Source organism: Armigeres subalbatus, chromosome 3 (assembly GCF_024139115.2).
Source record: "Armigeres subalbatus isolate Guangzhou_Male chromosome 3, GZ_Asu_2, whole genome shotgun sequence".
In the NCBI taxonomy this organism is placed as follows: Eukaryota; Metazoa; Arthropoda; class Insecta; order Diptera; family Culicidae; genus Armigeres; species Armigeres subalbatus.
This window is the reverse complement of record NC_085141.1, coordinates 417,649,520-417,667,049: the sequence shown is the minus strand read 5'-3', so window position 1 is coordinate 417,667,049 and position 17,530 is coordinate 417,649,520. Positions and strand designations below refer to the sequence as shown.

The window sequence follows — 17,530 nt, the reverse complement described above, 5'->3', positions numbered from 1 at the left end:
TTGATTGAAAACTTTATTTTAGGAAAAGGTAATTTTAGGCTGAGAGGAGAAATATGTCCTAAATCTAATCGCTCGAAATCGAGATATTGATCCTTGAACATGACCATTTTGTATGTAATTCAGCGCTGGTGTTATAATTATTTCCGGGGTGTAATTTAGGGGACTTCCACAATAATTATGATGATTTTATAACATCGGATACCTTCTTAGCTGTCGAAATTTAAAGTGAGGCAGTATCAAAAACTATGATTACGAATTTTAATTACGTTTCATGAATTTATACAGAAATAAAGATTTAAAACAATGTATTTTATAGTCTTGAATTTGGCCCTACGAATTCTTTTAAATGTCTCTCCGGAAACTTCTTTCGAAAACTTAATCAGAGTTTCCATCATAGATTCTTCCAGGTTAATTAACGTAGGAAGTCTAGAACGTAACATCGATGGCGTCAAAATTATTCTAAATTCCTCTCAATATCATTTTTTCGGCGTAAAGGAAACCATGCTTCGACCGTCATCCCCCATAGGCCCCGTCCGAAGTCCCGATTACAACTTCACTCAGCACCCCTTGCCGGTTAGACGCGGCAACAGAACAAGATCATTCGGTGGGATCGGATTATTTGTTCGAAAGGGATCAAAACTACGCCGATAATTGAATCATTTGTTTGAGAAACTGCCATTTTTCAAAATTTCGAGAAAACAACAAAAAACTGTTTTTGAACAAATTGGCACCAATTCTTTCGATTTCTCCGATACAGATCAATAGTTTTTGGCAAAACTCAACACTGTGGGACACTTCCAGTGCGAAAATTGTAAGCAGTACTCCATAATTGCTCTTCAAAGTGCGTGCACATATGTAGTTTCTCAAACAAACGAAAAAAAAAATCATACATTCCTGAACAAAAACTTTTTTTTTCGTATTTTTTGCCAGGATACGTATTTTTGGACGAGGATTCAGAATATATAAAAATCTCATTTTGACCAAAAATGTTACATGTGCAGTTTCTCAAACAAACGGTTCAATTAGGTCCACACACAAACCAGGAAACGACATTGGTACTAGAGTATAATATTTGGCATCCCAAGCCAAAATCAACCAATCCAACCCATTGTTCGCCCAAAACTACGAAAATTACTATTAGACATACACGAATACGACTCTGACAGGATTTATCTGATCGGCGATTACAACATCAATGTAACTGCTAGACCGTCTTTGTGGAAATGAATATTTAAGTTGCATACATTCTTTCTTCAACCTCACTGTGTTGCCAACTGACGCTGACGCCACACGTATTACCGTACAGAGCGCAACAACTATTGACCTATTGGTGACCGATTCCCCGGGTACGATTTGCAAGTCAAAAGCACAATACGGTTGTTCCATTTCGGACCATGAAGAGATTTATCTGATCGCCGATATCCGAGTACCTCGAGTCGCACCTCAAGTGGTAAAAGTTCAACTGCAAGCGGATTTCCAAGCAGCTGATCTTCAAGCAATCTGCCACAATCGCAAGGTGGAACTGATGACAGACAAGCTGCAGTCCCTCTTGGAAGTCCATGCTCCTGAGAGAACCATCCAGGTTCGTGATAAGCATACTCCGTGGATCACCCGTGACATCGAAGTTAGAAATCTTGCCTACGCGCTATACATTCGAAATCCTAATCGATTTAGAGAAAGTGCTCAGTGGCAAGAGTACCTGCGTACCCACGACAGAGTAAAGTCACTAATCTTCAATGCCAAAAAAACAATATGCTAAAATAAACTTTTCAAACGATCTTCCGGCTAAACAACTGTGGAAAAATCTACGAAGAGAAGGAGTACATAACAGCACAAAAATAAACTCAAACTCTGCAGATTTCAATCCTCACCAACTAAATCAGTTTTTTTTACTGAAGGGCACCTGACGCTACGAAACAGTAATAACAACGCAAACCAACCACTACACGAAGCTCCACCAATCAATGTTCAGGAAATGCTTGCTTTTCGCCCCACCACTGTCGAAGATGTATCCAGAAAAATGTTCGAGATAAAATCAAATGCCATTGGAAGTGATGGTCTCCCGATCTCATTCGTGAAAATGTCTAGCTCTTTGTTCTTCCACTACTCACACACATCTTTAATGGTGTAATTGCAGCAAAAACTTTCCCGTCATCCTGGAAGAAAGCAATGGTAACACCGATTCCAAAATCACCGTACCCAACTGCTCCTAAAGATTTTCGTCCAATCAGTGTTCTACCATCAATTTCGAAAATCCTTGAAAAAATCTTGCTTGAGCAAATCTCCGACCACCTGAATATCAGCAACCCCCGTTTGCTGGCTACTTACCAATCTGGTTATCGTCGAGCAGTGAAAAAATGCACACCAGTGCCACAGGAGCGCGCGCGCTGAAAATTCACTGGAGTGTTTTCACTGAAGTGTATTTTCAGCGCGCGCGCTCCTGTGGCTCTGACGTGCATTGTTTTGACAGTTTGACATGACGTTTAGAAAATTCAAATATCCCTCTATTAGTTACACTTATTTAGCTAAGATTATAAAATCGTTTAGATGGAGTAAAATCAAAGAGCAGATTTTTTCGCACTGAGTGTAGGACAACACTGTCGTCGAGGATATAAAGAATGTGCACAGCAAAAAGTAGTCACCGAAAATGGTTCAACACAGCTTTCTCAGTGCACGCATAGTTAATACGAACACCACAATATGAAGATAAATTTACGTGTGAAATGGTAAAAATGTCATTTCCAACATGCCTCTGTTGTTCTGAAAAATGGCGTCAAATCAATAACACATGCGCGAACTTAATTTGCACAAAAGGTGGAAAATCCGAATATGTCGCAAGGCGACATTGAAAAATTGTTGAATATCGCTAAATCTGTGATTACTGTTTTATACCTCGAATCAAAGCAGAGGTGTTGCGGAACATTTTAGGCAGAAAAAAACTGTCGAAGTTCCCAAAGAAATTTCTCGTTTGGCAGGCAATGTGTGGCTGCGGTCTCAGAAGCGACATTTTCGTCACAATCGGTACTATAAATTCGCAAATTTACGTTGACGAATAAACGACTCTTGCCATTTATTAGGAAACATGAAGGTACAATTCTGTTCTGGCCAGATCTAGCATCTTGTCACTACGAAAAACTGGTTCAAAACTGGTACGCTGGTACGAAGGAGTCCAACCTCTCAAATTCGCTTGTGCTCCGTCCAGTCGAAAAGTACTGGGCCCTGGTTAAAAGAAATATTCTAGAAACAAATAATTTAGCAAATGATGAGAAAAGCTTCAGTCATAACTGGCAAAAGGCTGCCATATTAGTGACGGATGATGCCGTGCAAAACCTCATGAATGGTGTCAAGAGAAAGGTACGGGCATTTGCATACAAAATATCAAATTTACTGAATTAATTATGTATGACAATTTCACTTTGTTTTTCTACGAAATAAACGTTATGTTGTTAAATTTTATTTAAATTCCTTCCTATGACACTATGTTTCCGGTGACCACTTTTTGCTGTGCACATTCTTTAGTTCAACAGCCGCACTTACAAAAGTGGTACATAACATCTATGCCAATTGGGATAATCGACACTGTACTATCATGGTGTTGGTTGATTTATCTCTGGCGTTCAACTGCGCCAAGCATAGGAACCTCCAAGCTAACTTGAGTCGCGAATTTGGGTTTTCCAACTCTGCTTGCCAGCTCATCTTTCTTTTCTTCAGAAAAATATATTAAGCTCTTTTAGTGGAATGTATTCAACCGTCTAAGACGAATTAAGTACTGTTCATTTAATTCCACCAGTTAATTTTCGTTATCTTTGCAGATACGTATTTCGACCACACAGTTGTGGTCGAAATACGTATCTGCAAAAATAACGAAAATTAACTGGTGCAATTAAATGGACAGTACTTAATTCGTCTTAGACGGTTTCTTTTCTTGATCAACGCAGTCAAATCGTCAAGCTCAACGGCTCCAATTCTACAGAAATGAGGCGAAAAGATGGAACTCCGCAAGGCTAATGCCTGAGTGCTCTTCTGTTCAGCATTTTTATCAATAGCCTACCGAATTGCAAATACCAACTCTATGCAGATGATCTCCAGATTTATATATCGGGATCTGAGGAGCTGATTAACAGGCTGGTAATCCATATCAACCGAGACTTACGCTCAATTGAATAATGGACGGAGCAAAAAATGTTTTCACCCAACCCCAAGAAAACCCAAGGAATCGTTTTTTGTAAGGAAGGCAATATTATCCCGCAGACTGACATTGTTTTCTGCGGTGAAACAATTTGTCTCTCAGACAAGGTCATCAATTTGGGACTTATGATGGACAAGCACCTAAACTGGTCTGCACAAGTTAACGAGGTCGTGAAGAGAGTATACGGTACTCTGCGGACTTTCCGTAGATTCTAGAGTGTACTGTCGTTAACGACGAGGAAGAAACTCGTGCTATCGGTCATTATTCCACTATACCCCTACAGTGATGTAGTTTTCTATCCTGGAATGACAACATCATTGAAGCAGCAACTACTTCGAAGCTTCAAATCGGCCGTACGTTTCGTTTACGGCCTTCGTCAACGGGACACCACAGTGGAATTACGGCATACGATAATGGGGAAAGATCTACTGGAGAAGTGGAGAACTACGGAAACTACGAGAATTTCTCCAAAAGAGAATACATTCGAGCAAGAACTTTCATCATTCCGCACCATACGACATCAAGTGGAAAAAGTGTGTGGAGCCTCTACTTGGAATCATCTCCCCTTTGGCTACTCGACAACAACCGACGTTTAGCTTTCAAGGAAAACTTTTTTTTTGTGAAGGTTTACTGGCGGGACTCTGAATAGAGTAGAAACCTCTGCACCAGGCCTTTGATGATACCGTTGCATAATTCCGTTCGAAGCAGTTTGCCAGCCGTACACGGAACATGTCGTCCAAGAAGACGCTGTTGCAACTGAATCAGAGGGAATTACGTTCATAGATAGTCAGAGAGGTCTCATGCTAACTAACATCGTAATCGTTTAAAGTCATTTTTGTCATTTTCTTGTCAGAGTCACATTATTTAGTCAGTTTTTATGCTATTTAGACGTCTATTGTCATTGTACGCGTTCACAATCAACCGAAGCAGTTTATCCGACTCACATGGAACATGCTGCCCAAATGCTTCATCGTAGAAACTCAGACGGAAGTTTTTTTTTTTTATCAAATATAAGAAAGTGTTTCAATTCCCGATTTATAAAAAATGACAAGCTAATAACTTTTGAAGCAGTTTTCCAGCCGTACAAGGACCATGTCGTCCATTAAGACACTGTTGAACTGGCTCAAAAGACATTATATTTACAACTTTAATAGATATTCTCTCCCATTATCTCATTCTTAATTATATAGATTGATGTGTACGATGTCATTTTTGTCTTTATGGTCATGGGTTCCTCGAATTACTTTGTTTACCTAAGTTATTGGTTCTTTTTCGTTTTGGGACCCCAATCAACTATGCAAAATATGGGCTCGATTGGTTGCAACCTCGCATGCCGCATCGCGTTTTAAATTTACATGGAGATTAGTATGGGAAAACGTACTTTTTCGCATTTTTGCTCTTAGCGGCTTCAATTTATCATCAATCACGTGACTCAATACGTTAGCATCTAGTCTGGAAGATGCCGAAAGACTTTGCCGAAGAAGGTACGTAGCTGGAAGGTCTACAAAAAATGTTATTACGTTTCGAAAATTGATTGTGTAAACCATATGCAAGAAATCAATGTTTCTGCCAGCACTACCGGACAACCTATGGTTCTCGAAGGGCAAAACCCATCTTCCTTCTCGTCGGATTTTTTTCTTTGTGAAATGATTCCGGATAGCTCCCATTAGCTCTAAAGCCCTATAAGATCAATTATTTTGAAATAACACTCAGTTAAATTATTGGTCTACGTAGTACGGCAGTGCTGGCAGAATAAACGATTTTTTGCATATGGTTTGAACACTCAATGTTCTAAGCGTTATAACATTTTTCGTGGACGTTCCAGCAACGTGCCTGCTACAGCAAAGTTTTCGGCATCCTTTGGGTTATACTTTAACGTAATGTGCCACTTGGTTTACGATAAACTGAAGCCTCTAGTAGTAGAAATGCAAAAATATACGTTCTCCCATACTAATTACCATACAAACTTCAAACGCGATGCGGAAAGCGAGGAAGCAACCAATCGGTCCCAAATTCTGCACAGTTGTTCAGGACCCAGAATGGCTTCGAAAAACCATTGATTTGAAAAAATGACCATGACGCCCCACTCTATTGTTCATATACCATCATTATAATGTGTGGTATTTTTATTATGGCTCTTCGAAGTGAGACATAAATAAATTAGACTGCCACCACGTTCCTAGTTCTAAAAAAACTTCTACTCAGTGAACCCAGTAGTCATTTCCATGTCTTTAATACATTGTGTATCAATAAATGCCTAGCTAGCTAAGTATAAGCGAGGCTACGACTCATCGTCACAGGGAACGCATCAGAAAAGTATTGTCGAAAAGAAGAGAACTCACATCATTATCACTGATGAAAAGGCCTCTGCCTGACTGCACTACCATTCAAGGCTCCAAGACACGATGTCCGTTGGATCACATGCAAATGCCGTAAATTAGTGCGTCAATGCCAGATATGTAACGCGGCACCAAACACAAATAGTCAACATGTGATACCACCACGACAGGATATCTCGCTTAACTTTTCAAAAGGACCTAAGTAACATTTTTTTCATGAATTAATTTGAGTACTGCAATCGAAAGCTTTCATGTTTTTCTGTTGATTGCGCTATTCAAATCAATTCATGAAAAAAATGTTACTTAGGTCCTTTTGAAAAGTTAAGCGAGATATGTCTTTGGTTGCCATCTCAGTGCTAATGGCGTAAGCCGATCCACCGCGGCAAGGTAACATATCCGAGGGGAAGGATTTAGCTTTCAAGGAAAACTTCTAATCATAAATTCAATTAGCTAAATCACTCTAATGCCACTTTGTAACTTCAAGATGTCTATTGTTAATGTGATTTCCAATCAAACTTCCTTGACCTAAGTAAAAGTCTTGTGCTGTCGTAACAAATAAATATACTTATAAAAAAGTGCTTTCCTTATCTTGTATAATGTACAAGAAAGGCAGCATCCCTGATAAGAGTTTTATTATAATTTTTTTTTTGGCTAGAGCAGTAACAGAAATAGCAGTGACATACACTATTTACCATTTGAAAAATCAGATAATGTCGTCAGAGCTGTTTAATATATTGGGGTTCAAGTTAAGATGGTTACCTTGAACCACACTGCTCGTGGTCATTCGGTTGGTAAGCAGTCTGCAACTGTATTCTCTACATCTCAACTCGACCATGTCTTTATCTATACGTTTTACTAGTCTCGAGTTAGGGAGACAAGAGTAAAACGGGCTAGTATCCAGTTTTGTCTAAATCGCTACAATTTTAATACTCATTCAACAGTGTTTATGTTATATTCCAAACTATGTGTATTACATTCAAAAGACGAGAACTACTCTACTCTTAAGTATTTAATATGAACCATGACTCAAAAAAATCACGATTCATTTGCTACATACAATATTTAAGCACGAATGTTGTTCATCCCAGTCTACTGTCTATTTGAATTGATTTGTCTTATAGTTTGAATTTTAAAAGTAATTTTCGTAACTACAGGATAAAATGGGCAAGTTGTTGTATTGTAAGCTAAAAGTTTTTATTATTTATATATTCTCGACAACACTAACGAATATTTTTGAGATTAAAAAAATACTTAGTAAATAATTTTTAATACACAAATATATCTTAATTATTACGCAATATATCCTATGCAAAACATTTATCAACTGAATTCATTGTTCTGAGATTAATGTTTTGACATCTTCGTGTTCAAGCCAGACTTTCAATGTTTGATAAATTTTTTTTACTGGATCGACTTCAATCTATCCTATAGTGTATACGCGAATTCTAACTTAAAAAATTAACACATTTTGAACTGTATGTTTTCTTGACTGATGAATATATGTACATAATGGGATTCGGCTTTGCAGTCTAAAGTTAGACTGTATAGCGGAATCCCATTACACACATTTTAAGTACCCCCAGCCCCTATATTCCTATTGACCACAACAAATACAGATTGGGTTTCTGTGTGGCCAACTATTTGAACTAAATTGAACCACAGTGTTTTTCAAACTATATTTTGGGCTTGCAGGAAGTTTTGCGGCTATTTTAATAATCAATATAAAAAAATAAAAACATGAATTAACATTCCATTCAAACAACCAATCGGTGAAAATCAATACAAGATAAAAAGTTATTTTTTTCAATTCAAATTCGTTTTAAAATTTTCGGGATTATTTTTCTTTCTTACATAATTCACTAATATTATTGTTTGATTTCTCTTGCCTATGCCTGCTAAAATTACAGTATTTCTGCATAACTAAACACTGTGGAGCTCAAGACGAATTGAACAAATAGGAAATTTTGTTAAATGGATCATCTTTTCATGTGTTAGACCGAGATATAGAAAACGTTTATTTTTTTCCTTTATATAGACAGATACATAGATAGATTATTTCTTTTGAATAGCTTCAATAAATCTAATCAGGGTGAAGTGATGCCCAGAATAAAATGTGTTAAAAAGCGTTTTTGAACTACTGGTCTGACGTAATAGCTGCCATACTGTATATCCAGTCAACGACAAATTTGGCTTTAGTCCACTAGTACAGTCCGATTGAAACGCACGAGATGAGTGAAACGACAGCCCGCGGTGAAAGTTTTTCGTACCAGCCGTTGGATACAGAACAGGCGAATGCACTTGGTTGCCCTGCGGCACAAACGTTCGTCAAGGTAAAGTTAAAGCAGATTGCAGCCTCTGAGAGCCCATTCGCCGACGGTCGACCTTGGGAACCGAAACCATGTGTCTTACCAGAAAAATACCAACAATTTGCGGAGCGTGTGCGAAATTTCCCTGTTTACGATGATGATGTTTGGATTATTACGTTTCCGAAATGCGGCACGACATGGACTCAGGAAATGGTTTGGTTGATTGATCATGACTTGGATTTTGAATCGGCCACCCGTGAAAGTATCAACACTCGATCGGTGTATTTGGAGTATGTTCTTCTCGTGAGTTCGATTTTTGTACCCTTCCTAATAAATATTTAACATAGAATTTCAGGTATTGGGAAGAACATACCCATAGATTCTGTAGCATCAGCGGCAAACAAAATACGTCCTCGTCACATCAAATCACATCTTCCGTTGGCATTGCTCCCAAAGCAACTATGGACCGTCAAGCCAAAAATCATATACGTATCGCGAAATCCCAAGGACGTCGCCGTTTCCTACTGGCATCATTATCAAATGATCATGGGCTATCGCGGCCCGAAGGAGAATTTTTATGAAGCTTTGCTTGACGATCAGGTAATTTATTGTCCGCAAGTTCAGCACGTGTTGGACTTTTGGCGCTTACGCGATGAAGATAATGTACTGTTTCTGACATACGAGCAAATGAAACGCAATCTACGGAAGGTGCTCCCTACAGTTTGTGAATTCTTCGGTAAACGATATTCCGAACAGCAGTTGGACATACTAACACACCATTTATCGTTTGACGAGATGAAAAGTATGTTTTCGAAGACATTTAATATTATAAGCATACGAAAATTTAATGGTTATATTGTTATAGAAAATCCGGCCACAAACAACTCGGACATGACAAAAAGAGCGATGGAAATGAACGGCAGAAAAGGGGATACGTTTGAGTATGTTTTTGCAATGATACTTATTTAGTGGAATACCTTCACAAAACTTGAAGACGAGTTCGTACATACATTCCATTCCATTTGCATCCTATATTCTATTGGAGCTTGATTTAGTTGCTACTCCATGATTGACGAAAACTTACAAAAAGTACTTTTAAAACGACTGGACGAGGGCTTTGAGAGGCCCTCCTTAGCCTAGCGGTAAGATGGACTATAAAGCAAGTCCATGCTGAGGGTGGCTGGGTTCGATTCCCGGTGCCTGTCTAGGAAGTTTTTGGTTTGGAAATTGTCTTGACTTCCCTGGGCATAAAAATATCATAGTGTTAGCCTCATGACATACGAATGCAAAAATGGTAACTTGGCTTAGAAACCTCGCGGGTTATAACTGTGGAAGTGCTGACTGAAAACAAAGCAGCGAGGCGGAAATGTCCCAGTGGAGGATGTAATTTTTAATTTTCAATGGGAATTATAGATTTTGGCTTGTAAACTTTTGTTGTTTATTATCACCAAATATCACCAACGAACATCATTCTATAGCATACTAGTTAAATATTCATTCAAAAATAGGATGATAACGAGATAGGAATCCATGTGGCTATGCGGGGCACTGAAGAAGACCTCACTGTTGAGGTCGAACCACGTATTAGAGTAAAGTAACAATCAAGTGGTAAATCGAATAGAGAAGTGCTAACTCGTCTTATGATAAGTTTCTCTAAAAAAAAATCTAACTAAATAAAATTTTCTAATGAATTTTCAGATTTATGCGGAAAGGTCTGGTCGGTGATTATAAAAATGAGCTCTCACCAGAACTAATCGTTCGTTTTGATCAGTATATTGAAAAGGAACTCAAGGAAAGTGATTTCAGATTCGAACAGTGATATGGCAAGATCACGCGCAGAAGACTTAAGATGGCGGCCCAAGATCGAAGTACCCGAAAATGTATCAGGAATGCAACGACACAAGCAAAAATCCTTAAACCTGTGTACCTATTTTAATCTAACTCGATAGTAAAGAATGAAAATGCTTTTTCTAACGGTGGCGGCGTAGAGCGGCGCGGATCAAAACTTTCCCTCGAACATTTCCTAAAGCAATCCTAAAATACATTTTAATAACTTAATTCTGTAACCAGCTTATTGATATAAAGTGCACAGTGAATTTTCTCTCTGTAATTTTCCGAGGAAGTGTGCGTATAAGAATGTTAAAAATTTGTTGTTTGTTATCAACGAGGCACGCATCACATCCTTCATTTTGTTTCTTTTTAAATGATTTCCTCGCAAATTTCTGTTAGAGTAGCTGTACCAAAAGTGGAGGTTTAAGTAGAAAATCCATTTTTTTCATATCGATAATTATGCGATATTTACAGCTTTTAATATCATAGCCAATAGGAAAACTAATCAATTTGTTAACAAAAATTAGATTGATGTTATTTAACATCAATAAATACCAAATATTGCTTGTACCACTAATGGGTAAACTGATCCTTTAGTGATGGTAAAAATTAATTTTGGTTCCCATAGTGGTGCTATCCACTGATTTCTTATGAGTAATAGTTAGCTTCACTATACTGCCCACAATCGCATATTTGTCCCATATGAATAGGAAATCCAGCAAAGATGAGACTGATATGCGATCATAGGCAGTATAGGTACAAGGGTTGCATGAGCTGCTGGGAGAACCATCCATCGTTCAGACCGCGAAAATAGGACGACTGCGGTGGGCCGGGCACGTAGCCAGAATGTCGGACAGTAACCGGGTGAAAATGGTTCTCGTCAACGATCCGACAGGCATAAGAAGGTGAGGTGAGCCGCGGACAAGGTGGATCGATCAGGTGGAAGATGACTTGCGGACCCTCCATAGACTGTGTAGTTTGCGATGTGTAGCCATGGACCGTGCCGAATGGAAAAGACTCTTATATACCGCACAGGCCACTTCGGCCTTTGTCTGAATAAATAATAATAATAAATTGCCTCGACTTCCTAGGGCATAAAAGTATCATCGTGCTAGCCTCATGATTAGGGTGGCTCAAATTAGTATGGGAAAAACTTTTTTAAATTTTTTTGATGGGCCGTCCTCTTATTCGGTTCTATTTGATGTCCTGATGCTCTGCACAAAATTTCAGACAAATCGGTCAACGTTTGGGCGGTGCTAAACTCGTTGAAAGTTTATATGCAAAAATGTATGCAGAAACATCCGAAAACAGTAAATTGAAGCTGGACTAAACAACTTACGATGAAGAACTAAGATACTCATTCAGATCTTGGAGAATTTAATACAGAACCGCAAAAAGATTAGAGTTTGCCCGGATAAGTTATTAGCATTTCTCTGAAGTGGGGTTTGAGCAAATTTCGTTTCTTTTACCTTTGAAAAGAAAAAAATTCACCCCTACAACACTCCAGTAAAATGCTAATATCTTTGCGTAATAAACTCTAATCTTCTTGCGGTTTTCAGCATAACATTCAGTCACAGAGAAACAGACGTCTCACTCAACATATGTTCCATCTTTCAGCTTTTTAACGGTGGATTCAATTTTCTGTAGGTGGTCGATCGGCCACCGATGGCGCTTCCATCGGTTTTGTTTGTGTTTGACGTTTGCTCACTACCGCCATCTGGTTGCCGCTTGACCACACACGGGGTATCTAGCATTGGGCGATAATGTTTTCATGACGATGATTTTGATTGCATTTTGTTCTAAGTGAGACGTCTGTTTATCTGTGATTCAGTATTTAATTCTACAAGAACTAAATGAGTATCATGATTCTTGATAGCAAATTATGCCGTCCAACTGCAAATCACTGTTTTTGGATGTTTCTGTAACATTTTTCCATATAAACTTCCAACGAGTTTAGTGCCACCCAAACGTTGACCGATTTGGCTGAAATTTTGTCCAGAGTATCAGGGCATCAAATAGAACCGAATAAGAGGGTGGCTCATCAAAAAATTTGAAAAAGTGTTTTTTGAGCCACTCTACTCATGATATACGAATGCAAAAATGGTAACCTGACTTAGAAACGTCGCAGTTAATAATTGTGGAAGTGCTTAATGAACACTAAGCTGCGAGGCGGCTCTGTTCCATTGTGGGGATGTAATGCCAATAAGAAGAAGAAGAAGAAGATCTGGAGTGGGAAAAGCAACTCATCACTTTTGAAGAAAGAATACTTGAAGAAGAATTCTCCCAAGAGTAATTCCTCTAAATTCTTGCAGAAGGAATTTCTGGTGTTTCTTAGAATTCCTGTACTGCCTATGATCGCATATCACCCATTATTGCTGGATTTCCTATTCATATGGGACAAATATGCAATTTTAGACAATGTATAGATGAAATAAACCATATTTATTGAAGAAGGAATTTCCCAGAATTCCTGGGGGAAAGATTTCACCAAAATAGTAGCAGAAGAATTCCATAGTTTGAAGTCAATTATGTAAAAAGGGATTATTATTTTTAGCTCTTCTGGGTGTTGTATATCTGGTATGGTATGGTGCTTGACTTCACCGTCATTTTGAAGAAATCACTCGCAACTTTCGTTGGTCTCGTCATAGCGAGACAAAGATTGTAATAAAGAGCCAGTGGCACCTAAATAGGACACATTTTATTTTCAATTCAGCCTGTTTTCCCTTACAAACTTCAAGTTCCCACCTAGGCTTCTGGGAAAACACGTTAGAATTTAAATTCAAAAGACCCTAAAGATTACAAAGACACAAATGTCATCACGCAATCGAAGAAAAGCTCCACGTTATTTCCGAATCATAATAACAGCTTTTCCAGCTCATGTTTCAATCAAAAACGGCCGAGGTAAGACATTTTTCTTACAAAGGATTGATCTCGGTAATAGAATTTAAAACTCATTATTCATTGCTTTTGATGATGATGATGGTCCCGCCACATACTCCTACAAAGGTTTGAGCTGGACGAGTTATCTTTAAGATAATTAATTAAGATCAATTTAATCAGATTTGCAAACAAATAAAAAACGATCCGATTATTTCTACAGATATAAACTTGTAAGTAACTTTCCATTACTATACAGCGAAAACATAAATTAAAAAATTAACTGCTGATATCAACTTTAAACTTTTGCAAGCATCAGTAGTGATACATCGAGTTCTCACAAAGGCAATACTTGTGAAATCTCTCGCACAGATTTCATAAGTTTCACCAAAACCGTATTCATGTCATTTTATAAGACCGCAATCTACAACTCGTAAGCATCATACTTTTCTACAAAGTTCGAACATCACAAAATCCAAAACTTGTGGTACCTCTCCGTCGATATCAAAAGTTCTGATTTCAGTCGCGAGTTAAATAATCTACCAGATGACTTACTACTAATCTAAAGAATCCTTCAAACAGCTCGAAACTTGCACAATTGTAAATAAATGTGAAAAAATCATCTATATCTGTAATACGCGCGCGAGGCTCAAACTTTTGTAGACTACACAAAAAAGTCAAATTAAAATTACGTCAACTATATAAAAATCCATTATCATCATCGAGGCGAACTAATAGATCATTAAAGCCCCAATAATTAGGTAAATAAACTTGTTCATACAAAATATCCGTTTAAAAACAACTTCGTCAAGATGCAAAATTAGTCAATAATAAAAAGTTGATCGAGTAGCTGTTCAAAAGGCAGCTTCAACGTGTGAAATACATTGTCACTTAAACTGTGTTAGTATCGCTGCACGTTTGATGTGCGTAGGCATCGAAATGAAAACATATTTTATTCCTTTGAAAAATAACGAATTTTGCGAAGCGCTATTCAAGAAATATGGTGTTCGTACATCATTCGCGGATCTAGTATTATGTCTATGGACGTCACTTCCTCTTTCAATTCGATCACACAAATATCGAGGCAGCAAACCATTAATTACTTTAAAAATAAACACCATTGCTAGATATACAATCCGTTGCTTCACTGACAACCACTGTAAGGCGTCCAACAAAAAAATTGAGGAAGTGAATCTGTTGCACCTTAAAACTAAACGCATTATTTTATTCTGCAAACGCTGTAATCTCGATATTTGTGTAGCGTTCGATAAAAATAAAATGGAAGGGCAAAAGTCTAGATGAGGGGAGATGATTGATTTATACAATTGTATCTTACTTGCAATAGTTAAGTCGTTTTTCAGCCGGCAGAGAATTCCATACTTCTTGGCTATTTTCTTGATAACATTGTCAATGTGCTTGTCAAACTTTAGCTTATCATCAATAATCACGCCAAGATATTTAATCTCGCGGACGCGCTCAATTGTCTCATCATCAATGTTTACTGAGACATCTTCATTTACTCGGTTTCGCGAAATAATCATATATTTAGTTTTATTTATGTTCAATTTCAACTGTTTGTATTTCAACCATCTACTTAGAGAACGCAAATCTTCATTCAAGTGCAAAACGGCATCTTTTAGGTTTTTAGCAGCAATGAATATCACGGTATCATCAGCAAAAAGGTTTATATCGCAAAATCGTAAAACTCGTCGCATGTCATTTATGTACATAATGAATAGAATAGGCCCTAATACACTTCCCTGTGGCACTCCTAGCGTGTTCTCCACGGGACTTGATACAGAATCATTAAAAGCAGTCCGTTGAGTTCTGTCACACAAATAGCTTTCAAACCATTTATATGCAGAACCCGAAACTCCAAAGCGCTTGATTGTGGTCAACAATAAGGGCCGAGAAATTGTTTCAAAAGCGCGTTTGAGATTCAAAAACACCGCAACAATCGTATCTTTACGCTCTACACTTTCTTTCCATTTAGCTAATACCAAGTTCAATGCGGTTTCACAAGAATGGCCTTCTCGATATCCCGATTGTTCCGGTATCAGCAAGTTATTACCATTTAAATACTCAAGCAGCTGGCCTTTTACAACAAGTTCTAAAATTTTCTCTAATGTTTGCAACATATTGATGGGGCGAAACTCTTCGGCTTTAATCGTCCCAGCAACTTTTAGTATTGGAATCACTAAAGATTCCTTCCAAACTTGTGGCACGTGCCCAGTTTGTAACGATTCATTTATAAGGCCCAGCAAGTTGTGTCCGATGACATCAAAGCAGTCTTGTATAACTTTAGCATTCACATTGTCTACGCCAGCCGATTTTCCTATACCAAAGCAAACGTCCCTAAGCTCTTCCATCGTTATAGGGTGAAAGCATTCAAACCTACAGTTAGCATTAACGGCTGTTTTATTTCGTCAGGTTCAGGTATTGACGAAATATTCATTAAATTGTTCTTCGATCGCGGTTTACTAGTACTAGGTTTCAATAATGATTTCAAAATTTTCTCTTTGCTGTTGTTTTGGTGCTGATCAATTTTCCTCTGAATATATTCGCAACGCGTTTGCTTCAACGACTGCGAATACCTATTCCGCGCAACCTGATACCTATTCCAATGATTTTCACTATTACTTCTGCCAAACTTTTTGTACAATTTATCTCTTTTACGCTTGAGATGTAGCAGATCTAAATTGTACCAGCTGTTCGAATATTTTACAGAAACGAATTGATGTTCAATTAATTGATTGGTCAGGTTTTTAAAACGTCAGTAAGAACAGCTGATTTTTCATCTATAGAACCGGTGATTGTTTGAAAATCCACGTTTCTTTCCACAAGACCCGAAACAGCTTGTTTAGAATACTTTCTCCAGCACTTAAATTTTTAATGTTACTATCAATATTGTTTTCATCAACTATGTTAATTACTAAAGTTTCATGATCGGTTATTTTTAACTCACTTTTTGGATCAGATTTCACAGAAAGAAAATTTGAATAAACATGATCAATCAAAGTTCTACTGTGCTGAGAAATACGCGTATAATCTAAAACCGTTTGTTTTAAATTGAAGAAATCTGCTAATCGTTTCAAATGATTCGAATTATAGTCGTCACACCAATTAATATTAAAATCACCAGCAAGAATATTTAATTTACTAGAATCTATAAATGTCTCCAGCCAATTTTCCAAAATTTCAATAAAACGCTGGTCACTTGAACTGGGAGAGTGATATAAAACACCATAATTATCCATCTTCATGCCACGAACAACTGTAATGCCCAAGAACCAGTTTCCGTCACAAACTTTGTTCAATTGAAGCTTGAACTGAACCGATTCTTTGACATAAATAGCAACACCGCCAGTGTGTCTCGAATGTGATAAACAAGCAGCCACACTGTACCCCGGAATACTAAACTGATCGAAAGCTTCGTTTTCAACAATATGTGTTTTAGATAAAAAGACTAAAAATGGACGTTTTTGTTCTACAAGCTGACGTAATGCTACGTAGTTTGTGGACAAACCAGCAATATTCAAATACAATATATCGAAATTATTCACATTTCTACTGGAACTTGGTTGCTATTCATTGAAATGCAGGCTGCTTTTTTTCTTTCGACTAATCTTTTATACACATTGCATTCATTACTGAATGCTCCGTGATTAACGTCCAAATTCATTTTACGTTCACGATTAATTTTAATACAATTAACGCATTTCAATACAGTGGACGTGCAATCAGATGTTTTATGACGATCGCCACACTTGGAGCACGCGATAGCATTTTTGCAATCCGCACTCATGTGTCCAAATTCTCCACATTGGAAACACCGCAAAATACTAATTTCGGGAACAACTAGGCACCGATCAAACCTAATATTTACCTTTTTTGCAGTCAAAAGACAACTATAAGTCGACTTGTCGACTTCAATAACAACGTTATACTTGTTGTACTTAAAGCGGGGATTTTCAAACATTCTGATTACT

At 37.7% G+C, this 17,530-nt stretch overlaps 2 protein-coding genes across 3 annotated transcripts in view; one reads left to right on the top strand and one right to left on the bottom strand.

Annotated features, from left to right (window-relative positions):
• Positions 1 to 17,530, bottom strand: part of LOC134227291 (centrosomal protein of 135 kDa-like) — a 135,450-nt gene that overhangs the window by 69,613 nt on the left and 48,307 nt on the right. The gene's annotated exons all lie outside the window — the stretch shown is intronic.
• Positions 8,706 to 10,980, top strand: LOC134227295 (luciferin sulfotransferase-like). The gene is made up of 4 exons (XM_062708669.1): positions 8,706 to 9,124; positions 9,182 to 9,636; positions 9,700 to 9,775; positions 10,533 to 10,980. The coding sequence occupies exons 1-4, from the start codon at positions 8,757 to 8,759 to the stop codon at positions 10,651 to 10,653; spliced, it is 1,020 nt and encodes a 339-aa protein (XP_062564653.1). The 5' UTR covers positions 8,706 to 8,756; the 3' UTR covers positions 10,654 to 10,980.

Coding starts and splice junctions, on each gene's coding strand:
- LOC134227295 (XM_062708669.1), top strand. CDS start 8,757: ATGAGTGAAACGACAGCCCGCGGTGAAAGTTTTTCGTACCAGCCGTTG. Junction 9,125..9,181: donor ACTCGATCGGTGTATTTGGA/GTATGTTCTTCT, acceptor TATTTAACATAG/AATTTCAGGTATTGGGAAGA. Junction 9,776..10,532: donor AGAAAAGGGGATACGTTTGA/GTATGTTTTTGC, acceptor ATGAATTTTCAG/ATTTATGCGGAAAGGTCTGG.